This window comes from Arachis hypogaea, chromosome 16 (assembly GCF_003086295.3).
Source record: "Arachis hypogaea cultivar Tifrunner chromosome 16, arahy.Tifrunner.gnm2.J5K5, whole genome shotgun sequence".
Lineage (NCBI taxonomy): Eukaryota > Viridiplantae > Streptophyta > Magnoliopsida > Fabales > Fabaceae > Arachis > Arachis hypogaea.
Window position 1 is genome coordinate 12,862,706 of NC_092051.1, and position 26,813 is coordinate 12,889,518.

The 26,813-nt window shown below is 31.4% G+C and overlaps 4 protein-coding genes across 4 annotated transcripts; 1 reads left to right on the forward strand and 3 right to left on the reverse strand.

Annotated features, from left to right (window-relative positions):
* Positions 1–14,517: 14,517 nt before the first annotated feature.
* Positions 14,518–15,325, reverse strand: LOC112757973 (uncharacterized). Its single transcript, XM_025806518.3, has one exon. It carries the CDS (start codon positions 15,169–15,171, stop codon positions 14,590–14,592), a length of 582 nt encoding a protein of 193 aa, XP_025662303.1. The 5' UTR covers positions 15,172–15,325; the 3' UTR covers positions 14,518–14,589.
* A 2,207-nt stretch (positions 15,326–17,532) lies between these two features.
* Positions 17,533–20,423, reverse strand: LOC112758031 (universal stress protein A-like protein). The gene is made up of 4 exons (XM_025806590.2): positions 19,596–20,423; positions 19,380–19,492; positions 19,179–19,297; positions 17,533–19,104 (listed from the first exon to the last, which is right to left on the reverse strand). The coding sequence occupies exons 1-4, from the start codon at positions 19,768–19,770 to the stop codon at positions 19,029–19,031; spliced, it is 483 nt and encodes a 160-aa protein (XP_025662375.1). The 5' UTR covers positions 19,771–20,423; the 3' UTR covers positions 17,533–19,028.
* LOC112758032 (uncharacterized) lies at positions 17,821–18,246 on the reverse strand. The gene has a single exon (XM_025806591.3). It carries the CDS (start codon positions 18,244–18,246, stop codon positions 17,821–17,823), a length of 426 nt encoding a protein of 141 aa, XP_025662376.1.
* A 3,662-nt stretch (positions 20,424–24,085) lies between the features above and the next one.
* Positions 24,086–26,788, forward strand: LOC112756472 (uncharacterized). Its single transcript, XM_025805077.3, has 6 exons — positions 24,086–24,456; positions 24,587–24,658; positions 25,668–25,735; positions 25,844–25,961; positions 26,301–26,381; positions 26,480–26,788. The coding sequence occupies exons 1-6, from the start codon at positions 24,319–24,321 to the stop codon at positions 26,657–26,659; spliced, it is 657 nt and encodes a 218-aa protein (XP_025660862.1). The 5' UTR covers positions 24,086–24,318; the 3' UTR covers positions 26,660–26,788.
* Positions 26,789–26,813: the final 25 nt, after the last annotated feature.

Below are 26,813 nucleotides of genomic sequence, written 5' to 3' on the forward strand. Positions count from 1 at the left end.
CTGTGAACTGTGAATTGTGATTTTTTATTTTTCTGTGAACTATGAACTGAACTCTAATCTAGTTTTGCTGTGTCCACCTCTTTCCACCGCGTTGTTCTGTTGTGTTTATTATTTTTTTACTATAATTTTCTGTTATTGATCTTGTTACGTTGTTATTTTGCTAAATTGTTGGGTTGCTGTGTTTGAATTTGCTGGATTGAGATTGGGATTGTTCTTGTTTTTTATTGGGTTGTTGAATTTTCTATTTAGGTCTTGTTCTTGCTTATTTGCTAAATTCAATAAATTTTTGTTGTTGTGTACCTATTGTTGTTCTTGAGATTATTGAGTTGCTATGTTTTTGCTAAATTGTTAATTTGCTAATTATCTAAATTGTTGTAGTTGTGATTTTTGAGATTGAGATTGTTGGTTGGATTTGCTATTATATTGTTGTGTACCTATTGTTTGTCTTTGAGATTGTTGGGCTGTATTTTTGCTAATTTGTAAAATTGTTATTGTGATTTTTGAGATTGTTAGGTGGTTGTTGTCTTCTTCGCTGTTGTGGTGTGTTTTTTTGTGCTTTGCTGTGAACTATTGTGGTTTTTTGTGTTCAATTAAGTCAATTAAAACTATGCTTTGAGCTTAATTGTGCTTAGATTGTTTAGTTAATTCAACATGTGAATTTTGCCAGTTATGCATTTCTTAATTCCTAGATTAAAACTTGCACTAGTTTCTTTCCCAGTAACAACCTATGTGACTAATTTTGCACTATTATGAACTTATCCATTCACTTTGTAGGCATGCACTTGGTGGCTTTGATGGAAGCACAATGGTGTCAACCGTTGAAGTGTTTGATCTTCTTCATGAAGCATAGATAACCAGGGAACAAATGAATCATCCTAGTCGCGAAAGCACAATTGTGTCTACTAACATTAGTCTTAATTGTAATTCAGTGGTACCTGTTCTATGTTGTGCTAACTGAATGTGTCTATATATGTTGAGTTTGGAAAACTAATATTTGATTAAAATGATGAACAAATATTATTAGAGAATTATTAATTGTTTATATGATTATGTTGTGCTTGTGTGTAGGAAAATAATCAAGCCCATACATTGTGGTCCATCAGAACTAAAGCCAAGCCCTATCACAAGTTTATGAACCAAATATGAGAAAATAAGGAAATGAGTCCAAAATTCTTCAAGCCTCATATGGTTACCTACTCCCATACATGAATCCCAAGTTTAAATCACTTTAATCCTACTTAGCTTCCACCGAAAGCCAAAAGTCCTCTCATCTCTCTCCTCTCTCTTTTCATTTCGGTCACGTCACTCAACAAGGAAGAAAGAAAGAAAAGAAAAGTGCAGAAGATATGGTAGGTTGAAGGACAAAAGGTGTGTTTCCAAATCCAAGCAAGAAGAAAGGGCTACAACCAAGAAGCTAGTCACTCCTCAGTCAGAACACATCAAAAAGTTTCTTTCTCCTTTCGTGCTTCACCAAGGAACCAAGGAGAAATCAGCCAAGCACTAAGAACAGAACAAGAATCAATGAAGAAAACGAAGTCAACTATGGCCAGAAGCTTATCAATGCTCAAAAATAAAACTTGGAGTCAAAGCAAAGCTCTACGGACAAGATTGAAGAAGCTTGAAGAAAAAGGATGAGAGAGAATGGGCAAGTTGCATACAACAGATTCGGATTTCTCTCTCCTCACTGACGATGCTGCTGCAAGCTCTATGAAGGTGAAGAAGACATTATGAACCTTGAACTAGCTTCAACCTTGGAAGTTCACTCTTCTATAATAAGGGTGAATGGCCAAGGGTTGAAGGTAAGAGAGTAAGAACAAAGCACAGAGTTTGGTTCTCCTAGCTTTCTAAGCTTGTTGAGTTCTTCTCCTTCATGTTATTCATTTAATATTTCTTTTCTCAGTTTAATCTGTCTGAGTCTCATTGAAAAAGGCAAACATGGTGAGATTTGTAAGAAAAAACCAATAAGAGGTAAAAGGCAGTGAGTTAAACTTGAAGAAAAAGCCATAAGATATTTCAGATTTTTTTTGTACATCTTTCTATTTTGAGTCATGATCCTGTGAGAATTTGCTTGCAAGTTGGGTTAGCACTTTGCTGTTGAAAGCTAGATTGAGGTCTAGTCAAATTTAGATTGGGTTAGAATCTGGATTTGTCCTAGATAGGATTGGATAAATCCTAAGGAAACATTGGTGTATGTAATGTGTTGGAAAAGTTAGTAAAAACCCATCATAATTGTGATGGAGACTGGATGTAGGCTACATTGCACTAGGTAGCTGAACTAGGATACATCTGTGTGTCACTTCTTCTTCACTACTTCACTTCTGGTTCTATTACCCAGGAGACAAAAATAAAGTGTCTCTCAACTCATCACGAGACAAAAGCAAAAATATCTCCTAAATTTTTTTGAAAATACAAAAAGTAATATTCACAAGAAAAGGAAGCTAAGATTCAACCCCCTTCTCTTAGCCACTGATAACCATCAATATATAATAATCGATAGGTGGAGAATTACAAAGAAGTAACTTTCTAATGATGTTCATAAGCATTTTTATCTAATCTTGAATGAATGTTTTTTTATCCTCGACTCTAGATTGTCAACTGTAAAGAAATATATCAGCATTCATTTATTGTTTTTATTATAATACCTAAAATATTTTTTATTTTGTTATTGTTATTTGACTCTTGAATTTGTATTTGGATGATATTATAATATTGTGGTTGATGTAGTATATTTAATTTGGATGATATTTTAAAGTTTATATTAGACTATAATTATGTTTTAGTATGTCTATTTATATTTTATTTGTTATTTTATTATAAAATGGTTATTCTGGTTGGACTACGATTGAACCGATTAAACCAATAAATCAATGAACCAATAGCTAGAGCGATTCGATGACCAGTTCGGTTTTCAGAACCTTGAATCAAGAGATATTGAAAGTTACTGGTGATGATGTTGAGGTATCAGAAAAACATCGCCTAGACCAAACAAGCAATCATTTCCTTTTCTTCTTTTATATTAGTGGTGGTGGCAGTAAGCAATGAGAGCCAAGCCAGTAGACTGATTATAGTTATTGCTATTTTCATTCCTATGGTTTTTCCATTTTGGTAATTATTGATTGATAGAATTTTCTCCTTCATGTGTGCTGCAGGTTCACTATTATGAGAGGTTATCACCCTTAGTGTCGTTGAAGGTCCCTCTTGGATCCTATTCTAATATAAGAAATGGTGATTGCATTGTAACCTTTTCACGTTGAGACATTTACAAATTAAAGGTGAGATCTTACAATTTTTATATCATAATTTTTTTTTGTGAATTTACTTACATATTTCATTCGCTTGTCTTATATACACAATGGACTAACTAGTAAAAGTTGGCATTCATATTGTTCAGAAGAAAATTGAGAATCAAGGAAAGCATCTTTGTTCAGTAGTATATGGTTCGTTGCCACCAGCAACTCGAACAAGGCAGGTGTAGACTCTTACCTAAGTTTTAATTCTCTTGTTGACTTTCACTTGTTTCATGGAAATCTGATATTTGAATTTCAAGTTTTACTCTTTCCATACAAAAATTTATGCTATTTGTTTCCTTGTTTGGAAAACTTCACGTGTGTCAATAATTGACAATAAATATCATGCTAGCCAAAATCAGTTGTGCTCCAATGTTATTTATAATGGATTGTATTTGGATGTCAACCCTTAAGAATTTTCTGAGTTGAAATTTTAATTAGGACTTCAGGCAAGCATGTTCAATGATTTAACAAGCGAGTTTGATGTTCTAGTGGCCAGTGATCCCATCGGAATAGGTCTTAATTTAAACATATCTAGGATCATATTTTCAACCTTGAAGAAGTTTGATGGTTTTGAATTTCGGGACCTGACTGTATCTGAAATAAAACAGATTACAAGTAACACAAGATTCAACTAAGTAGATAGACACGATTTTGAAAAAAAGAAAAAAAAATAAAGTAAAGAATTGTACTTTATGTTATGTTATTAGAAATTAATCAAATTATATTTTTATATTCTATTCAAATTTGGAGACTTGGATATTTGAATCTTATTTTATTCTGGAGTTTTTGAATGCATATTATTGCAGGGAGAGCTGGTAGATATAGGTCAAATTTTCTTGTTGGATAAGTAACATGCATAGATGCAGAGGAATCTACCCTTGCTTCATTCATCTTTAAACTCCCCATCACCCACTTTAAAGGTAACTTGACTTCGATCATCCTATATGTATGTGTTCCTAGACCAAAAAAGTTGATGAAGAAAAAAAAATGAACAAGAAGGCTCACTTTAAGTATGAATCACTTTATGTCAAGCCTTTTGTTGATAACTTGATATGAATGAATTTCTTTATTTCAAGATTTCCATTTTGATGCTTTATGTTTAACGCTTAATCTGATGCAGTATGCTGGATTACTTCCTACTTCTTACTTTTGCTATTTTTTTGTTTTGTTTACAGGAAAACCATCCATGTTGAAGGGGAAAACGAACTTAATTAGGTCACAAATTTTGAAGAGCAAATGTTAGAGAGTAAAAGTCATGAACTTGTGGATGTAACAACCCAGACCACCCGCTAGCACGATATTGTCTGCTTTGGCACACAAGGCCTCACGGTTTTGCCTTTGACGATAGGAATGATAGCCGAAGCCCCCCACACTCACTCGTCAAAACGCGTCATGCTAGGGAGAAGTATCCACACCCTTATAAGGCATGCTTCGTTGCCCTCCCCAACCGATGTGGGCCTTACAATCCACCCCCCCCCCCAAGGAAGTCCAGCGCCCTCATTGGCACATCGATCCGGGTTCTGGCTCCGATACCATCTGTAACAGCCCAGACCACCCGTTAGCATGATATTGTCCGCTTTGGCACACAAGGCCTCACGGTTTTGCCTTTGATGATAGGGATGATAGCCGAAGCCCCCCACACTCACTCATCAAAACGCGTCATGCTAGGGAGAGGTATCCACACCCTTATAAGGCATGCTTCGTTCCCCTCCCCAACCGATGTGGGCCTTACAGTGGACATGATGATGATAAACCTACTTGCTACTTAGCTATTTCAACATTCTTTTGTTATTATATTTTTTGCAAAATTAGATGATATAGTTCGAGGTTATTATGACTTAGGCTAGTATTATGGTATTTTGAAAAATGATGATGATATAATTAGAAGTAGTTATGACTTAGACTAGTATTATAGTATTTTGCAATGATGATATAATGTGATTGTGGATCTTACATAATACTTTACAAATCAAATTTGATGGTAAATGTTCGATTAATTTTCTTTAGTAATTTGATTCAAATAGTTAAGGTTATTTATTGACACTAAATTAAAAAAAAATAGTTGGAACTAATTTCAATGCAACATGAGAAAACTATTGTAAATAAAGAATTATATAATTACAAAAAATCGTTGTCAAAAAGTTACAAAAAGTAATGGTGTTAAAATTGTTGGCAAAGGCAGCTACAAAATGGCAATGGTATTAAAATCGTTGCAAAAAAACAACACCGAAGGCGATGCTTTTAAACCATTGTCTTTGTTAATAGGGGTGTTTGCGTGCGGTTTGGATCGGTTTTGAGTCAAAAACTCATCCGATCCGAACACTAATTTTGCTTGCGGTGCGGTTTGGATTGGATGACTTAAAAAAAAATCCGATCCGATCCGATCCAATTTCAAGCGGTTTAGATTGGATTGGATTTGCGGTTTTGTAAATTAAAAAAATTAAATACATATAACAAGTCTTAACATCAAATTTTAAATAATCAACAATAATATAACAAGTCTCAACAATATTTTTAAAAGCCAACGATAACATAACAATAGAAATAAAATTATAAGTTAGTTAAAATAAATAAATAAATAACATTTTGAACATAAAATATTTATTAAATAATAATAATACTGAGTAATATAAAAATGTATAATAAATTGAACATGTTATAAGTATAATTGTAAATATAATAATAAAATAATAATATTATAGTACATTGTGCGGTTCGGATTGGATTGGATCGGTTATGAAAAGTAGATCCGAAATCCGATCCGATCCAACGGTTTGTAAAAAATAGAATCCAATCAAATCCGAATTAGTGCGGTTTTAATTGGTTTTCGATTTGGATTGGATTGGATGGGCGGTTTAATTTGGATCGGTTTAAATTTTGAACACCCCTATTTGTTAATAACAAAACTACAACAATTTAAAACTGTTGCCTATCCAGTTATGGTTTTAAACCGTTACATCATGGAAGAGAACAGTTCTAAACTGTTGGCTATCTAGTAACGATTTTAAACCGTTCTTTAAAAATGGTCGTTAAAACCGTTATCTATGCCATTAACTATGGCAACGATTTTTTGTCATTGTCTTGGATAAAAAACCGTTGCCTATAAACATTGGCAACGGCCGCATATACCACAGATAAAAAACTGTTGCCTAAAGATTTAGAAACAGTTTTTTATCTTTTTCGACTATTGCAAAAATCCTTATTTATTATAATATATTCATATATTACGCATGAAGAAAAGAGATAACATTTATTACTTATTATTGGTTATAAAATTTATCTCGTCTTCTGTAAACCATTAAAAAGAACTACAAACAATAAACACAAGGATAAAATCACAAAGGTATAGTTCATGTTTTCTGGGTGTTGTTCTTATGTTAGTGTTTTTAGTTTTTACATTTTTTTGTTTTGTTTTGAGAGACTTAGTTAATTAATACCAAAGACAACCTTACATCAGATAAAGTGTGAAATCTTGGCAGAACCCCACTTTAAGATTAGTGTGCAAAATAAATTCAAGTGATTAATTAACTTGGATCGTACTCATCCTTATTTGAGTGTATGGGCGTTTTTAGGCCACGCTCTGTTTTTGTTTTTTGTTTTTTTTGGTTCGGTTTTGTGGAATTTCAGCTTGTTTATCAGAAAAGAAATACAAATGCAGAGATTAAATACTTTGCATATAATACGAAGTCAGAGTCTTCCTAGAAGATTACTTAATAATCACCTTGTCTAATTTCAAAATTGATGGAGCATTTTATGCACTTTAAGAAGTGAAGTATAATAACCAATCTATTCACAAATGATAAAATTAATTTTTTACTTACGACAAATATTTTTTATGTGAGAAAATTATAATATTTAAACATTAGTTTCATTTATTTAGAAATAAATTTGTTAATATTTATTTTTTTAATAAAAATAGCAGTTGACTACTAGTTTACTGAACTATCATTATTAAAGAATGACTCCAGTTTACTGCAACCAAAGTTTTGGATGAGTGGTTAAATATGTTGTATCGGGTTCAAATCTTGACGATGGCTAAACAATAGATAGACTACTAATATACAGGTGCACTTTCATTGCCTAATTTTCTCGGTCGTATGGTTTTCTAAAGTCTAAACATGTAGTGACACCAAATATGTAATGAACCAACCATTTAGAACTTGTCAAGAATTTCATTGTATAACTATATACAAACCTATGCAAAAATTAATTATAATTGAAATGTGAAACATTATTGTACTTTATTCGGGGCCATCCTTGTTGTTGGTGTATACTCAAGCACATCATACATCAGTAGTGGCGTGCATTTCCATTCGAGGACTGTTATGATGTCTTCCATGTAAGAATGTTTGTGCAAATTTGAAATTGGTATATTGGTATATATATGGTGTTTGTATAGAAGGATCCATGGATTTAATGCAAACGCTTACAACTGTATGTTAATAAGTTGCTTGCCACGCGCCATTCACAAGCTATCTTCCTCGCTCATAACTCATAACCGTCATATATTTAGGCACTCCTCCACATACATAGTCTCAATTTTTTTGTTGCAAACTAAAGAAGCAATATCCATGCATCTCGCAATATTAATAAGAGTTTTATAATTAAAATTTTATATTGAAAAATTAAAATTAATTTGTGTTTTACTATATTTGTAATTTTGTACTTGGATGAGTAACTTTAATACATGCCTTTAGAAAGACTTTAATAAAAACAAACTGGACTAAAACGATGGACTTTGGGGGGGAGGGGGAGGGGGGTGTTTGAGGTTCTAAAAATTACATAAATATTTTTAGTATTGAGATTAGATTTATTTAATCAAACCTTTTTTTTCTTCTTTTGATTGGTTGTCTTTTTTTTTTTTTCGTCAAGTTATATCCTAAATTACTAACACACACTCGTCCAGTCGTCCCTTTATAAGTTTCATATGTTGGCCAATACTACTGTGATGAAGGATATATTTTTCTTTAGCTTCTGAAGAGACGTGGATAAGCAAACTGCTGAACATGTGTTATCTTGTTTCTCGAGGAGGCAAGGACGACACGTCCTGACTGAAATCAAAGGCTGCAGACTATGACGCATGAGGAAAAACGAAAATTAAATCAAGTAAGTATAATTTTGTGTTAATGATTATGATTATATTTTTGGACTTTTTTATTGCTTAGTAACATTTTTTGTTATGTTATAGTGTGAGCTATTTTGTTATTTTATTGTGTTATGGGTATTTGATTTTTAATTTTTATTCATTAGACCTAGTATGAATCGGAATTGTTTTTTTGTTGCGGAAGGTAGAAAAAAAATATTAGTTATTGTACATTTGATTAGTTTATATTATTAAATAGATTATCTAATAAAAATAAAAATTGTTCATTTTTGGAATTTTGAATTTTTTTTTTACAAATAAAAATTAATTTATTTTAGTTTTATAGTAAATAAATTGGTTAGTTTCATTTCACAATTCTATTTTTTTCTTTAATATTTAATAATGTGGTTAAATATTTTTTATTCGTGTTTTTTTATTTTGTTAATCATTTTATTCTTGATTTGTTGGTTTTTATTTTATTGCCATTTAGAAAATACAAAATAACAAAAATATCTATTTTTTTGTATTTACATACTTTCATTTTATGTTGTCGTGTTATACTTTGGAGTACCACAGATATACGAGACAAAAACAAGTAACAAAAATTCATATTGTAAGACAAAATGAATATATAAAATATATTAATATAGATTTAAGACTTAAGATGATGTGTATTTGTTTTTTTCTCAAAAAAATTAGTTTATAAATTTAAAATTCGTGAATATTAATTGAAAATTGACATAAAATTTAGTATAAATTAAATTATTTGAAAATAAGAACTATAAAAAAAATTAAATTTGATATTATTATTATTTTATTTTTTATTTCTCACAGTATCCCCAACCCAATAAGTCAATGACTAATCCGCTACGGTATTAAACTTCATCTAAGGGTTTGTTGTTGGCCAATGCGCTGCTGCATGTATAAAGCGGGATTCGAAATCTCGATACTTACTTAGGCAACTAGTGAACTAACCACTAAACCAACCCATTTTGATTTTATTCTTATTATTGTTATTGGTGTTGTTGTTCATATTTTAGATGGGCTATTGTTGTTGTTTTCTAACTAAAATTTATTATCACGATAAGTTTCACAAAATTTGAAGTCACAGCAAAAAAAATCAGCCAATTCTACTTAACCAAAAATTATCTCTACAACAACAAAAAAATCGAATTAATTAATAATCACATTAATCATTGTGTAAATCACCATTACTATGACACTTCCCACCAAATATTGTCGTCTAACACCAATGCTTTCATCTAACAGCAATCCAAACCCAAATATTGTCGTCTGCGTATGATTATTCGAACCAGAAAATATCACCAACGGTTTCTGATATTTATTTCTTTTTTGTAGATCAAATCAAAAGCAAGAACGTTTTCAAAGTATTGGTAATCAACCCTACTGCCACTGTCAGCCCAAAACATATTCGTTAGCATATTATCCTTAGTAACATTATACCTTGCCATAAAAATATGGTTCAGCCAAAGAAGATCTAGCTTTTTCCAAAAAAGTTACACGTAGTGGTGAGGAGTCTCCCTAATTTTCAATCATCATAATCATGCTATCTTCAGAAAGAGATTATGTCCATATAAAAACCTTAGCCATCTCTTCCAAATTGATCCCCTCCTTGTTCCCAGATACAACCCCCCACCACACACACTCTCCTCCTTATTATTATTATTATTATTATTATTATTATTATTATTATTATTATTATTAAACGAAGCTTAAACTCAGAGAGAGAAGGGTTAGAACATTATAGTTTTATGGAGTGCAGACACTTTATTTTGGTCATCAACAAAGAGAGATCCTAAATTAATAAATGGTGTCTAAGCTATTCTTGACTAACTCATTTTTATCTATCCAAATCTATTTATGTGGCAAAAAAGCCCAACTACAAAAAATATTACTGGGCCTAAAATAAAGATGTCCAAAAATTATACTTACCTGATTAATTTTCCTTTATGGGTCACAGTCAACAGTTTCTGCTTCCAGTCACGTGTTTAGCAGCTTATTTCTTCTTGTTTCTTCAGCAAGTAAAGAAAAATATTTTTTTGGTCACTAACTTAATCACCATTGCTAGAATTCGAATCTGTGTGACTTTAGTTTGAAGCAAATAATTTTGTCACTACATCATATGCCTCAGCCACGTTATAACTAGGATTCGAATCCGATATATTTGCTAGCAAGACATACTTAGTTGCCACTAGATTAGGCCTGTTCATTGTCTATTTTCTTGTCAGGAGTTTTTTTTTTCTTTACGGTCGTGAAACTCATAATGGATTGTTTTTTTAGATTTTTTTAGCATAGCTCATACGGCCCACTCTGTTTGGGTTTAATTAACTAATTAGTAGCAACCAAAAATACAAAAACATGTAGCTCGTCTCCAAAATAAACCCCACCAGCCAGTCCCATACCACAAAAAAGGAAAAAAAAAAAAACACTAAATAGGTGCGTATTCCTACTCAACAATTTTCAGTAGAGGTTGTGCTTCATGAGCCTATATACTATAGAAGGTAGGTATAAAATAGACTCACTAACTTTGACAACGGTTTACCGTTGATCTACTCTATCCAAACCCAAACAAGCCTAGGATCAATGGTTCAGTTTATTTAATTTGGCTAGGATTTTTTTCTTTTTTGGTTTTTCACGTATTTTCTAATTCGACAGGTCAAAGATTAATTTGTCGTGGATATGAACTCCATTTAAGGGTTTGTTGGTGACCAATTAATTACTGCATACACAAAGCGAGATTCGAACCCCAATACTTACTTAAGCGGACAAGTGAGTTGACCACTCAACCAACTCAAGTTTGTTATTTCACTACCAAAAATAAGGGATTTAGCCACGGAAAAATCTGTGGCTAAACTCTAAAAAAACTGTGGCAATTATGCTTTAGCAACAAATGAACATCTGTGGTTAAAGAGGGCGATGCGTTTTTAATTAGCCATGTTTTTTACTCCATTAGCCACAGTCTTAACACCCGTGGAGACATTTTGTTAGCCGCAACCTTAGTACGTTTAGACACGCTCTTTTCTATGGCAAAATGAAAAGATGCATAACGAAATAATTGTTTCTACCACACTTTATCCGTGGCAAAATTGGCCAGGCTGGACTTTTTTGCCACACTTTTTTTCCGTGGCTAACAATAAAAGTTAAATTAAAAAAAATATCATAATAAAAATGCTCCTTAATATAAAATTTTATCAGATATGATTAAAAAAAATAATAATAACATTCCTATACATATTATCCATAGTATAAAAATATGAAATTAATTAATACTTAGTATTGAAAAGCAAATATCCTAGATTACATGGGTTTAATGTTAAAAAAAATATTCAAATATAACTGTTACAAAATAAATATCAGACTTTGCTAAAATGATACAAAAAACTGAAAGCCTAAAAGTACCAAGACAAAATGAATTTATTAATCTCTACATTTCTTGTTACACATACAACCCACATGAAATGTAACTTCAGCCTACATCCTGTCGATACTTCAGTTGTTTTGTGTGCTCCAATAAAATTTGCTAAGAAAGATAGAGATTAGGAATCAAGCTAAGAAATTAATAGGCCATGAAGAACAAAATGATGCCAAAAAAGAAATATAAAAAATAAAATGATGCCAAAAAAGAATTAACATGAAGAAGTGCAACTTTATTCAAATTTATCCAGCATTGCCTTCTACCTAGTTCAAATTTATCCATATTCATACAAGTTTCAATAATTACAAAGCCACAAAGTTAAATCAAAAGTTTAACAGTTTAAAAGAAAATACAAACTGGAATGGAGATCTCAGCATCGACAAGAGCCAAAATTGCAACATTGATACACGCAGATCTAGTTCCTGCATAGGAATATTGGGGAAGAGTTAGTAAATGGTAAAAAAAAAAAAATAGTCTTTTAAATTAAAAGAAAAAAGAGTAAAGATCCAGCAAAGAGAGAATATTAAATAGACATAAAAATGGGCTGCTTAGGATTCCTTCCAATCTTCTTTGTGATTTAGGATTAAGATTGCCTGTAAAATCTTGATTTCCACTATTTTGGGACCCTTCTTTGGCGACTCAATGCTGACTAAGGATACAGAAAAACTGAACAATAGACCTGTGAGGGAGTTCTTCCGATTTTTCAGTGAGTGGGCTTTACTTTGGTGTTAAGTGAAAATTACTTTTAAGTTTTTCGCCCAAAATTTTACTTGTATTATTGTAAAAGTTCATTTAAATTTATTTCAGTCAGTAATTGAGATTTTTAATTTAAATTAATAGTTAACTATAACGAAAAAAAATATAGAATTATAATATATACCATATTTTAAAGACGGTGCATACTAATTACTGTTTCAAAAATAAACCTACGTTAATTTATGTTGGATATTTTTTTTACTAAATTAATAAAAAGATAATAAAAAATAAAAAAATTAGGAAAACTAATGCATATTGTGAATTAGAGACAAAAAAAAATATACTCTTTTTTATCATAAATTTTATATATACTTTTAACATTCATTCTCAATTAATTAAAGTAATAAGTATGTACTCTTTTTATACTATTTCAACTAATGCATCTTTGATTACTCAATGCTGAATTTACTAAGGATACGGAGAAACCTGAACAATAGTTTAAATCTGTGAAAGAGTTCTTCCGATTTTTTAGTGAGTGGACTTTACTTTGGTGCTAAGTCAAAGTTATTTTTTTTTTCGCCCAAAATTTTACTTGTGTTACTGTAAACTTTCATTTTAATTTATTTCAGTAAAATAATTGAGATTTTTAATTTAAATTAATAGTTAACTATAAAAAAAATATAAAATTATAATTATATATCATATTTCAAAGACGTTACATATTAGGATTATGAATTTTGACTCGCATTTTAAAAAATAAAAAAAAGATTGCCAGAAAAAATATTAAAATTTTGTAACTATTTCAAAAATAAACCTATGTTAATTTATGTCGAATTTTTTTATTAAATTAATAAAAAATATAAAAAAATAGAAAAATAAAATTTGGAAAAATTAATACATATTGTGAATTGGGGACAAAAAATATATTTTTTTTATCATGATTTTTATACTTTTAACATTCATTCTTAATTAATTAAAGTTAGAAGTATGTACTCTTTTTATATTATTCCAACTAATGCATATCTTATCAATTGAAAATGGCTGAGAAGGAGAGAAAAAAAACCATCGACAAACTAGATAAGTCTGCACCCTTAAAAATTGAAACTTATTATTAAGGTTTAAATTTGGAAAAAGTAGAAATTGCATATAAAATTTTTGAAAGAGATGAAAGGAAACACTAGAAGCGCGTAATTTAAAAGTAGACATCGTTTAATTTCGCCACGATGAGTATTGGGTCTGTGACAATTGAGAGAGTCAGTTCAAATTGACCACAGACAAATAAAAACGTGAAAATCGCACAATTTAACCACAGACAAAATATTGCAAGAGGTTACAACTAGATATTTGCCACTACTTCTTGTTCGTGAGCATTTTCTCATGATAAACTACCGTGTTTCTGGTAGTATTTGGCTCGCAATTTTATTAAGTCAATTTATTGAGCTTATAACTAATCGAATTTGAGATTTCACTCGCTTCCAGTTTTATTTGTAAGAAATAAAATTTTATCTAAATAATGATTTATGAGAATTTTAAAAGGAAGAGTTTAACTAATAATATATATCCTAAAATAAATTATTATCAATTGAATTTTTTAATAAAAAACATATAAAAACCTTCTCTGAACGAAACTTGTTATCACGACTGAAAAGTATTTTGTGGTCAACTTTATGTAAGCATTTCACGTCTTTCTGAATTATGCTTTTTCCCCCTATATGCATGCTTTATTCTTGTGTAATTTACAACCAAAAACATAAAAGGCTCTCATCTCACAAATAATAAGAAAAAAAAGGGGGCAATGCTATAATTTTCCCAATCTCTTGGTTTGGCTTAATTGAACGACATACAATAACATAAAAAGAGGAAAAGATAAATCGATTTTGCTATATTCTTGTTTCATTATGCAGTTTTAGGCATGTTAACATGAAATTTAAACAAACAACTTAAAGGCGATTACTCACTGTATACTTGTTCTCGTATAGAATTAATAATTAAAAATAGTTAGATAATAATTTAGTCAAATATATTAAGCCGTTTTTAATTTTAAATTTCAATCAACGATAAATACACGAGAGTTTTCACTTAAATTAAAAACTTTTGATGAAGAACCAACGAGAGAGTTTTGTGTTAATCTTGTTCTTCTCCTTAATGGTGTCCAAGCTAGGCTTCCATCCTTTCCCGGACATTTGCCTACTCAGATAATATTCCGGCCTGTCTTCAATGATTTCCGGCACTAGTTGCTCAATATTATTCCCCGCCATGTTTTCCTCCTTTCTCTGCAACATTTCATTGTTCCGCCAAAGCCTTGCGATCCAAGGAAGAAGCCTTGGAGAACACACCGCAAGATCGTTGTACTTGCAATGAAGTGTGGCAGAATAATTAACCATCATCACAATGCGGCGGCACTCTTCGCCGCTCAGTCCCACCGCCTTCCCTCGCTTCACCGGAAGCATCACGTACATTTTTCTCATCTCTAACTTCTTGTCAGCAGGCAATGGAGTTGGCCTTCTCTCCTTCATGGCGGAGTCCATCTCCACCACCACCTGTTGCGGATGCTCTAACATGAGCTCCGCCGCCGTTAACGGCTCGTCGAATTCTTGAACGGATCCATCGCAGAACACAATTTTGCCCCTTACATGTGAGGCGCCAAATGAGACATGGTTTCCCATTGTTATTATTATTATTATTATTATTATTATTATGGGAAGTGAGATGAGATAATAGCTACTAGGAATAGAAATAGAATGAGAAATGAGAAATGAGAAGACTATAGTTTTAATTTAAAGTGAGTTAGAATGTGAATTTAGTTATGTACGTAACTAGATGTAGATATACTGATGGTGTTGGTTAAACGGCTCCATCTTGTGACGGATATTAAATGGTGGAATTGGTAGTTTCATTTTCTTTGTTTGGGTCGTTGGCTTTCTAAGGGGAGTTACAAGTACATAATTACTTATTCACCATTTTTGACTTGAAAATTGGGCTGTTCCCCATATTTATTTATTAAATCTTTTTTTTTTGTTTGAAGAATAATGATTTTGATAATTTTTTTATTTAGAGATTGTGAGTTGATGTATATAGGATGAGGTGGTGATGGTGGCCCATTTGTGTGTTCTTAATCTCTCCAATTACCTAACAGGAGATGAATTTAAGGGGAAAAGGAACCGTTCAACTACAACTAAGTTAACTAATTTTATTATATTATTATTGGTGGTGTGTGATGCACTATATTTTGAGCTATTCCATTTATTTCAATATAATAATAATTTTTTAATTTGTCTGTATTTATTGTTGATACTAAAAGTACATTTAGAGTTCTGCTCAGTAGAATATTGTTTTCAAGTGTAATATAATGATATTTAAATATAAAGGATTAGTTTAAGTAAAATTAGTTTGTCGCAGATCAAGATTTAATTAAGTTGACAACTTTGTATAAGGAATCTGTACGCATAATGCAAGAATTTAGATTCATTAAATATACACTCTAATTAAAATCAAAGCAATATTTAAAACCCTTAGAATGGAATAATACTTCATTTTAAAAATAGGAACAGAAATATTGTTAAAAATTATTGTCAAGTGCCCTTTAGACAAAATAGAGAGTGTTGAGAAAGGATGGAGGGTCAAAGATGGTGTATTAAATCTACTTGTTAGGTTTGCAAACCTAACTTTAATGTGTGGCATATTAGCAGGATGTATATCAATGGTGGAAAATAAAATTTGCAACTTAAGAAGAATGATAGCAACCATTGCAAAATGCAAATGACGGTCATACACCACAGCAATATGAAATGTATTACATTTTCTTCTGCTTTTGGGCCCCCCTTCTCTTTCTTTCCCTACATTTTTTTTGTTGGAACTGATAGAAGTCCAACTGAAGTGGGAGAAAATAAGAAAGAACCCTATATCTGAGATTTTTTTTCCGACTTTATCAGAGAGATTTTCTCACGGTTTTAGCAACATTTTGGGCTGTTGGGGAATAAAATAGTGTTCGGCCCCACTACTATCTTTTGATCTGTAAATAAAAAATATTATTAGCATATTAAAAATTAATTATTAGTATACCAAAAAAAAATAATTATTATATATTTATATATAAATATATTTATTATTCACATATTTTTAAGTTGACATATATTTTATATTTTAATATATAATTAATTTAACCATTGGTTTGTAGCGTTCATTCTTGATGTACGTTTTTTAATTTTTTTTTTTCTAATTTTCATCGATAATTGTTTTTGTTTTAGAAATTTTCAATTGCTTGATTTCTGTAAGAACGAATGTGAAATTTCTCGTAGTTAGTGTTTTTGAATTTTTTTTTTTATGATTATTGTCAAAACTATTCTAAAACTGAGCTTGGTTTTGCTGTTTATTGTTTTGCTCGTTGTATAAAATTGAGTTCAAAATTATGATTCACAAATTGAAAGTGTTAAAATTGAATATTAGTTATATGTAATGGCTAATGGTCGTTGCCTTTTACTCAGACCAAAGAAGATATACAAAGATCTAGATGATGACAGTAACGACTTTTGCTTGAGTTGGAATTTGTTCAATGCCTTGCTAATCCCACGCTCTGATTGTTTTGTGATGGAAGAAGAAATTTGAGGAGAAAAATGGGAAAGAGAAAAAGGGTAATTAAATCATTTTGTTTAATTTATTTTCTGTATTTATCTCAATTCAATTCTACATACTTTCCACTAAACATAATACAATATGAGAAAGTCTAGGGCAGTAGATTTTGTGGTTTTTAGCTATCAATTAGCCATCAATAATGTTTTTAATGGTATGAAATTGCATCTAATGGTGTAGAATCATTCAATTTCTTTTTGATGATTAAGTGCTGGCCAAAATTTAACAAAAGTATTGGCTTCCTAACACTCCTCGTACAATAAATTTATTTCGGTCTTTGTCTCTTAATTTTTATATCTTTCAATTTATGTCTCAGTCTTAGTGTCTCCTCTAAATGCAGAAATAGATTGAAAATAGGAACAAGTGATTCACGTAGTGATAGAGTTTGCACGTTATAATTCTGAAAAGAATTATCTGAGTAATGTATTTTGTATTATTCTTAAATTTGAGGGAAGTAGTTGCCATTCTAGATGCTTTTGTTTTTGACTAGCATCTGTAGCTTTGATCTGTGTCAATGAATGATTACATAATGTTTAAGGGTATATTCCGAAAAGAAAATGTATAATTGAGTTGATTCTAGAAGTGACAAGAGGATGAATGGGTAAATGAGGAGTGAGTCTAACAAATACGTACTACTCCATCAAATAAATAAGAGAAAGTGTACTCCATAATCCATATTTTACTGCTTAAGGGTAGTTAGATTCTCTAGAAGATTCCAGAATAGGGTCCAGAACAGGATTCCATCTTCTTTTCCCTTGGTACCCTAACCCCACACCCACAGGGGTAATTTTGTCTTGTCCGTGTTCCGTTGCCATCTTGAGACTCTTGTGGTTCTTGATATGAGTTTTGGCGATCTCCGATGGCGAAGCCTTTGAGTGCACCCTACTCGCCGGAACCAGCAGGTAAAGCTTTCCCGGTAGGAGCTCCTCGTCGGCCCCCAAGGGCGAGATCCGTCGCGTTCTTTGGAGTACGTCTGCGGGAGTGATGACGTGGCCGATTTGCTCGATCATAAGCTCCCCGGAGTTGAGTGGCAGCTTGATCCGGTGAACATTCCCGCTTGTGTCCACCACCATGGCCGTCGTGTTACTAGAGGTACAATAACAATTCCCCATGTTTATATGATTTTGATTATTAATTAAACCTAATGGTATATATAGGTGTTGATAGGGAACAGGAGTTAGTTACAAGTTGATGAGGGTGTTATATGAGTGTAAGAAGAGTGTGTGGGTTGGGTCAAAGCATGGCCATTAACCACTTGATTTTGGAATGACGTGGAGTGAGGACAACTTTTGAATTAGTGCAAAAAACGCGCACACTTTATTCTTGTATTATTCTCCTTTATTTAATTTATAACTTGCACTACTAACCTTTATGCAACGGATTTAGTTTAGTTTATGGGCCAATCATATCACAAATTGGTTGCTTTAAATACTCAAGAAATGGTGCAGCTGAGAGGTGAGTGCATGGTATCTTTCCTACTTTTGAGTTTTGAGTGATTGATTGATGGATTCCAATTCCCAACATATACCCAACTGTCACTACCACAAAACACGCAATCCGGTCATCCAAAGCTTTCATTTCAATTTTGATTCCACATATTCACTGCGCTTCAGATTTTGTTACCTTAATTACCCTCTGATTTTTTTACTATATCTATTGGACTTTCTAGCTTGTGGTTGTGGATGTAAACACCAAATTTTCTAAACTGTCCGTTAAAGCAACTTGGAATAATACGTATCAATAAGAACTAGTATTTCTTAACATGAAATTAAGCATAAGTATCATCAGCCTATGCTTTAGATATATGTACATATACACAAAAAAATCCATTCTTCTTGATGCTAGATAGTTGTAGTTGTAGGTATGCCCTGTAACCTGCTTCCAAATATGAGAATCAAGGATGCTTGACGATTACAACAGGACACTTGGCATGCTTAGCACAATGATCACTAACGCTTCCAAGGAGTGCCCTGCAACAAGTTTACCAATACTCTTATTCATAAATCATAATCATAATCACATCTTTTATATATCCAAATTATACCTCTTAAAGAATCCATAACTATGGGTTCCCATGACCAAGGTATCAGCCTCAAGTTTCTTCACAGCACTGCATATCACATTCTTGGCATCTCCACTACCAATTACTCTCTCCATACTCATCTGCATACCAAACCCATCATTGTTATAAAGTTCAAGAACAAAAATACAAAACAAAAGGGTACATGCAAGAAGGCCTACATACATTCGTAGTGTTCAATTTTCTGCAAATATCCCCAGCTCTTTCCATTACCGAGTTAGCCAAATCCTTTCCGTACTTTTCCATAGTTGAAACAACATCACTTGAAAATATGTACCCTGTTAAAAAAAAGTCAGCGAGATTTTCCAAATTTATAGTAATTATTTATTTAATTCTAACTAAAAAACTAAAGTGGGAAGAAACTAATTAATTAAGAAAAACCTGCAGCATCTAAGGGGTAAACGGAAGGGGGTGGCTTGACATAGAGGAGGACAAGTTTAACGTTGTCGACGTTGTCAGAAACAAGGTTGCTTAGACACCATGACAGCGCATACATACTCTCTTGGCTCTCATCGACAGCCACCATAATCTTCCTCTCTCTTTTCTCCATTTCCATTCCTCTATTCACTCTTCACTACCAGTGTTTGTTTTGGCCTTAGAATGTGGATAATGCTGAACCAAATGGGATTGGATTATGTATATATAGAACCTAGAACCTTGTGTTATTTCTGGATTTAATTTCTTCGTAGTAGTTAGAAATTAATACTATGTCAGTTGTCAATCAACATCGCATGGACTAATTAGCTTCTTGAAAAAAGTGGAACTTAGAATGTAATTCTAGACTTTTGGTTACTACTTACATTTGTGATTAAAATATATAAATATATTTTAAAATATCTCTAAGTATGAGTTTAATAACATATTGACTTGGTCTTTGGCTTGCGAAACCAAATATCTAACGATGCTACGCCAAGTTATAATTTTGTTATGTTGCACAAAAGATCAACAAGGAAACAACCGTGTCATGTTCAGAATCCAAGTGAGGGAAAGCCCTATATATGTTTTTATTATACTAGGATTAGGATTGAAGAAGAACCAAACAAATTAAAGTTTAGAAAATTAAGTATTTTAATTTAGTGGGAAATTCGATACAAAAAAGTAGAGTGGAGTTTACTATGATTAAGCTAAATGTCAATGTCCAGTGTGTGCTGTTTACATCTCAGGCAATTGAATTGGATGTGGCTGTCTATTTCATATCCATAATCCATTGAATGAGTGGTTAGAATCGAAACTCCAAGGCATAAACTACCTCCCACAATAACGTAGCTTAAGGGATCATGAAAAAGCAGACAGAAAACTAATGTATAGAATGACACATATCTACTTGATCTTTAGGTAGGGACACAATAATATCATCGTTATTTTATTATAATTATAATTATAATAGTTATTTCACTCAGGTTAATTTCTTACTTTGTAAAGTAGATTGCATAATTTGAAGTATCTCAATCAGACAAACTAGCTAACTGCATGTGTACATGTTGCGTTTTCTCCACAATTTCGAATATTACGTGTCAAGCCCTTATATATACTTGCGAATTGTTCGTTTGTGTGAAATCTATTGAAGAGATTAGAGATCCGTTAATATTTAAAACACGTAACTAGTTCTTTGACATAATAAAAAGAATAATTTTGTGAACATATATAATTGAGCCAATTTAGCACATAAAGAATTGTGTGTAGTGTAAATATCACATTATTGCCCTCATCTCTTACGGTTGATGGGTGAAATTGTAACTACCACTTAATCCAAGCAACCTGGGAGATTATATGGGAACTGTGTGACTTGTGACTCTTCAATCTCCTCTTGGAAGAGCTATCAGCTATGCATATGCCCTATGTGCTTTCCTTTTCTTCTCAAGACATTCTTTATCAACTGGACAGACATTTTCATTGTTCTTTTCTTCATAGTCAACGACATCTTCATTGTATAGAGCTACATTATTTTTCTTGGGTCATAACTCATCAATTGGTGGTAAGCTTAATAGAGGTCTAAAAATTAAACTTAATGAGACCTAAGCCCATGTTTAGGTGCCTCTAACTTTTGAAGTGATCAAACCCAACAAAGGCCCAGATAGAAATAACCCTACCTAACTATGATACTGGCCCATCCTTTTTCCCCTTTGGGAATAAAAACATATTATCATCATCATAATTTATTATTCTTTTCCCTTGTTTTTTTTTTATTCATACATGACCCTCAATCTTATATGATTTTTATCCATGCAAATTATGTACTTTCAAGCTAAGACATCAACGTTCACAACTATAACGATACCTTTCTAGCTCACATTCCTAATCAAACAAATGATAGAAATTTCCAAATTTTAGGTTGATTTATTGCATCCTTCCCTCCTTTATTCACTTTAATTAAAGACTTAGCTTAAACACAACTCAACAACGACAACATGCATTAACGGAACTAACTTGGTTACCAAACCACCACCACCAAATGGCTCCAACCCCTATAAATTACAATGTTTATAAATTACTATAGCTACACAAATAAATAATAATTAGATTCAGTTTATTTTATTAATAATATTATTTTTTCTTACGCGGCTTTGGGTACTTAGCTAAGAACATTAACAAGATGAGTGGGTGGGGTCCACTTTTCTGAACGTAAGGCTCTTGTCCCTACATAATCCAATATTGTACCGACCACTTGCCCATAAAAAATGTCACCAGAAAACTTTAATCCCCCTATGAATTTGTGTGCTGCGATTTTGTGAATTTGTGATTAGTGAATGTTCTAAATGACAAGGATTGCAAATAATTGTTGGATAAATCCAGAACAATTTGAAAGGAGGCGATAAGAACGAAAAAACTAGAAAGGATAAGCACTAAGACCTAAGCATTAAGTAACGTGTGTCAGCTTCCTCCCATACAGTATGAAATGCAATAAATATCATAGCTTTATTTTCTAATCGCAGGACACAATTAAAGATACTAATTGCACAATACGCAATAATATTTATATGTACATAGTATTTGTCAAACATGTAACTATAAGAATTGAATTATTGAAGAATATGTTTAACTTGTGTGTTATTTCGTTTATGGATCAATCATGAAATAAGTTAGGAATTGAAGGATTTTAAAAAGGCGAAAAGGAGGTTGGCGTGGAAAGGAGAGTCACCGAATGTGGCTAATGATGCATTTGGGTGAGCGCGTTTTGGATTAATCTAACTCTATTATTCTAATTTTAGAAAAAGAAAATAATAATTAAATAAATAGAATGGGGCCCATCAATTCAAATTTCAGTTTGCTATGAACGTTTGTTACTTACCGTTGGCGAAGAAGGATCGTAGGCCCCAGATTTAAAACTGAGGAAAGTGCAGTGTTGGAACTGTAAGCGGAGGAGCACAGGAAAAATAAGGTACCTATCTTTCTTTCATAGTTGCAATAATTTGCAATTGTGCCCCCCCTTCTTCACTATAATAAATGAATACAAGTAAAGGTGCACAGGATCATACCATTTTGTTTTCTGTTTTATTTTTTTATTTTTATTTTTTAAATCTTACTAGTAAGTGTGCTAGGAATATTAATTAAGAATGTTATAAATAAAGTATTTTAATAAGAAATATCATTTATTTTTAAAAGTTTTATACGTATTTTTTCTCAATTTTAACATTTTTAATTAATTTGTAAGTTAATTAGCATTAACTAGCTAATAGATCAGTTGTGTATAACAAGTAATTAAAATCTAACTTTTTAAACTAACGCACTAATCTCTCTAATAGATTTTGTGAATTCATGAATAATATGTAGGTTTTGCTTCGGACAGTAGCTTAATCTGGTTATCTATTTAGAGACAAGAAAAAATTGAATTCCTGATTAAGCAATGTCGCCAACCTTCGAGATGTTTAATTGTCAACGGAAGAAAATTTGATCAAAAAAGGGGAAAGTTGAAAAGATCACCGATAAATGAAAACATAATTTTGAAATGTTGGGGTGGATGACATATATGGTAAATAATTTTAATTAAAAACCAAAAAAGAATATAATTTTTTTAAAAAAATTATTATACATATATTAAAAATTAACTACTAAAACAACCATCGTATATTTATATATAATATATATTGTGTATTTTTTTTAATATATATTAATTTAATAATCATTTTTAATATAAATATCACCTCTTTTTTTGAAAATCTCAACAGAAGATGAAGAAAAAGGAACAAAAGACTATCCTCTTGTAATAATAATAATAATAATAATAATAATAACAATAATAATCACCTTCTAAATCGATTTCGAGCAACATATAAAGGAAAATATCCTCATACTGTTACGGAGGATAAAGGGGATGGTTATCTTCAAATGATAAATTTTTAATATTTTAAGAAAAATATAATATCTCTTATAACTTGACTGAATAATTTAAGGAAAATATTGAACACCGCGAATGTCTTTGTCAACATATTTGACCAAATAAATGAACACTACGACTCCCTATCGAGATATAAATACTTTGTACTACTATTTTAATTAATTATAATAGAATATATTAATACTAACTACTAAAATTAATTATTAACTTAAAATATAAAATATATTAATTAAATAATAAAAAATAAATATATTAAAAATCCAAAAAAATATGTTATAATTTTATATGATTTTTAAATATTATACATATATATATAATGATTAACTTTAATAATTAATTTTAATATATAAATATTTTTTTATATTTTGCTATATCCAAACAATAATTCAATTTTTATAAAGTTCATATTATTACTCAACCATTATTTCAAAATTAACAATATTTGAACCTCACAAGCCTGAAAGCTAAGGAAGTTAAAATAGTAATAATAATCTACTTACTAATCTGACCCTGCAAAGGGTAAAAGCGACCCTTCATAATTATGGTATCAGAAATTCAGTCACATTAATAATATTTCTATCTTAATAATTTCCCCCTTTTTCCTTAAGAACTTGCAAGGGCATTTTGGTAACTCCAAAGTTTTGCCCTGTATTTATAAACAAAGTTGAGATTCGAGAAAGAGAGAAAACAGGGGAACCCAAAAACAGAGTATCAGAAAGAATTCGAAAACAAACTTGAAAGAAACAGAGATCATAGGAAGCAAGAAAGATGGAAGAGGTTGTGATCATAATCAACGACTCGAAATTAATATCTGCGGTTGTTCCTCACTGTAGAATATGTCACGAAGAAGAGTTTGAGAGCTCAACAACCTTGGAAGCACCATGTGCTTGTTCTGGAACTGTTAAGGTACAAACACATCAAAATTTTCTTCAGCTTTTGTTCTTCTCAATCGATTATTTATTTATCTACAATATTATTCTTCTTTTTCTTCTCAAGTATGATCAACGACTCTGTTTTTTTTTCCTTTACTATTCAGTTTGCTCATAGAGATTGCATACAGAGATGGTGCAACGAGAAAGGAAATACGATATGTGAATTATGTCTTCAGGTATGAACCAACCTCGATCATTCTTCTTCTTCTTCTTCTTCTTCTTTATTTTTTTATTTTTTAATTATTGGTGATAGCGTTGTTTTCATATCGTTTTTAAAAAGTTACAGTCAGAATTTACTTTCCTGACGCTAATTAATTTTTTGGAATATTCATTTTCTTTTCTTCAATAAAGAAAAAGGGGAGAAAGAAAGAGAGAGTTTTAAGTTATGCATTTGTTGATATTAATTAATTTACTTATTTATTAAGTTAAGAGCGAAACTAATATCTTGTTCCTTTCATACTTTTCTAACAATATCAAAAGAGAAGAGAAAGTTTAAAGTTACCACTTACCACCGTGTTACTATTTTATTCATTATTATTATTATTACAATGAAAATTAACTTTACTGAATACTGATGCTATTTAAAATATTTGTCGTGTGTTACTATTTATTTATTTATATTTGTTTGTCGGTATCGAGAAAAAAAGGGTGAGCTTCTCTAATCTCTATCCGGTTTTGACGTAATGGCTATAGCAACAAAATGATATTAACTTGCTTTTATTATTATTATTATTTTTATTATTATTATTATTATTATTATTTCCCTTTCCCATTATTTATTTGGATTGAGGTGCATTCCTTTTGTATTTAGCTGTTTGGCTTATATAGTTATATGTAAGCTCAATGTATATAGCTTTCCTTCTTAACTATTATTATTTATTAGAAGTCCCACCGTATTAGTATTATATTTAGTTAATGTAGGAATGTTTATTTGTTGTTGGGGAATAGGATCACATACTTTGGCTCTTGTTCGGTTTAATATTAATTTCCATTTTGAAACTATTCTAGTAAAATAATAGGGCCTCTATGGGACGGTTTTGAATTTTGATATAATATAATATTTTTGTTCTCACCGACGTGGCGACGTGTCGCCACCCAATTTAATATTTTGTTACAAGAGATGAATGTATTTCAGGTTTGTTAATTGTGATCGAGTTCATTTTGTTTTGTTTTTTTTCTTTGCAGCAATATCAACCTGGATATACAGCACATCCTAAGAAGTCTCACATAAATGATGAAGCAATGTCCACTAGGTATTCTATAACATGTATATATCCAACTATTAATGCGAACTTATATTAGGACTAAATTAAGATGTGTTTGGATATTAAATTTGGAGAATGTGTTGTATTTGTGTTAAGGATGGAGGAAGAAGAATCAAACGGAAGAATAGAGATAATGGATGAAGTGGAAGAGCAGCCAGAATGCAATGCTGCAACTCAAAGAAGCGCGTCTTGCTGTCGAACAATTGCATTAGCTGTAAGCATTTACGTGTTTTCTTGGCGGCGTTAATAAATTCGAATCTTTATTTCTTGCAGCAGCTTCGTAGGTGCCTTAGGTTGTACTTTGATAATACAACAAAATCAATTAATCAGTTTGGCTGGATTTGGAAAATTTAACGAGTCAATGACTCACATTGATTCTTTCAATATTGCCAACTAGATTAGCCGGTTCTATTTAGAAAGGCTTGAATAATAATAGTTTATGTTCACATTTTCACTTCAAGACATAGGATTTGTGGACCCTCTAGGCCATTTCCTTGAGTTTGTTTAATTTAAAGTATCTTCATGTAATAACTCTCTGGACTTATCTTTGCAGTTTACATTTGTGTTGCTTGTAAGACATATATTCGCAGTGCTTTCAAGTGGAACGGAGGATTATCCATTTACACTTGTAACAGTAAGTCCATCATATTTGATACCCAGTATTCCTCATATATGATATTTATGCGTTTGGCTATGGAAATTTCAACTGAATGGAACTTGTCTTTGATGTAGGTTATTATACTAAAGGCTAGCGGAATAATTTTACCTATGTACATAATTATTAGAACGATCGGAGCCATTCACAACAGTGTTCAGCGACACTACGGGGATTATGAATATGCAATATCATTGTCTGATACAACTGACGAAAGCGAGTCAAGACGACTTGATGCATATGCAACAAGTATATAAACATTATTTATGTATATTAATCAGGAGCATTATGAAGATGCTTCTCGTCAATTTTTTTATTTTTTGGTTGAAACATTGAACATAAGTTCATAGAAAAAGCAATTCGAATTGAAACGAAGTTCCCATTTACGCATGCAGCATTCATACCTTGTAG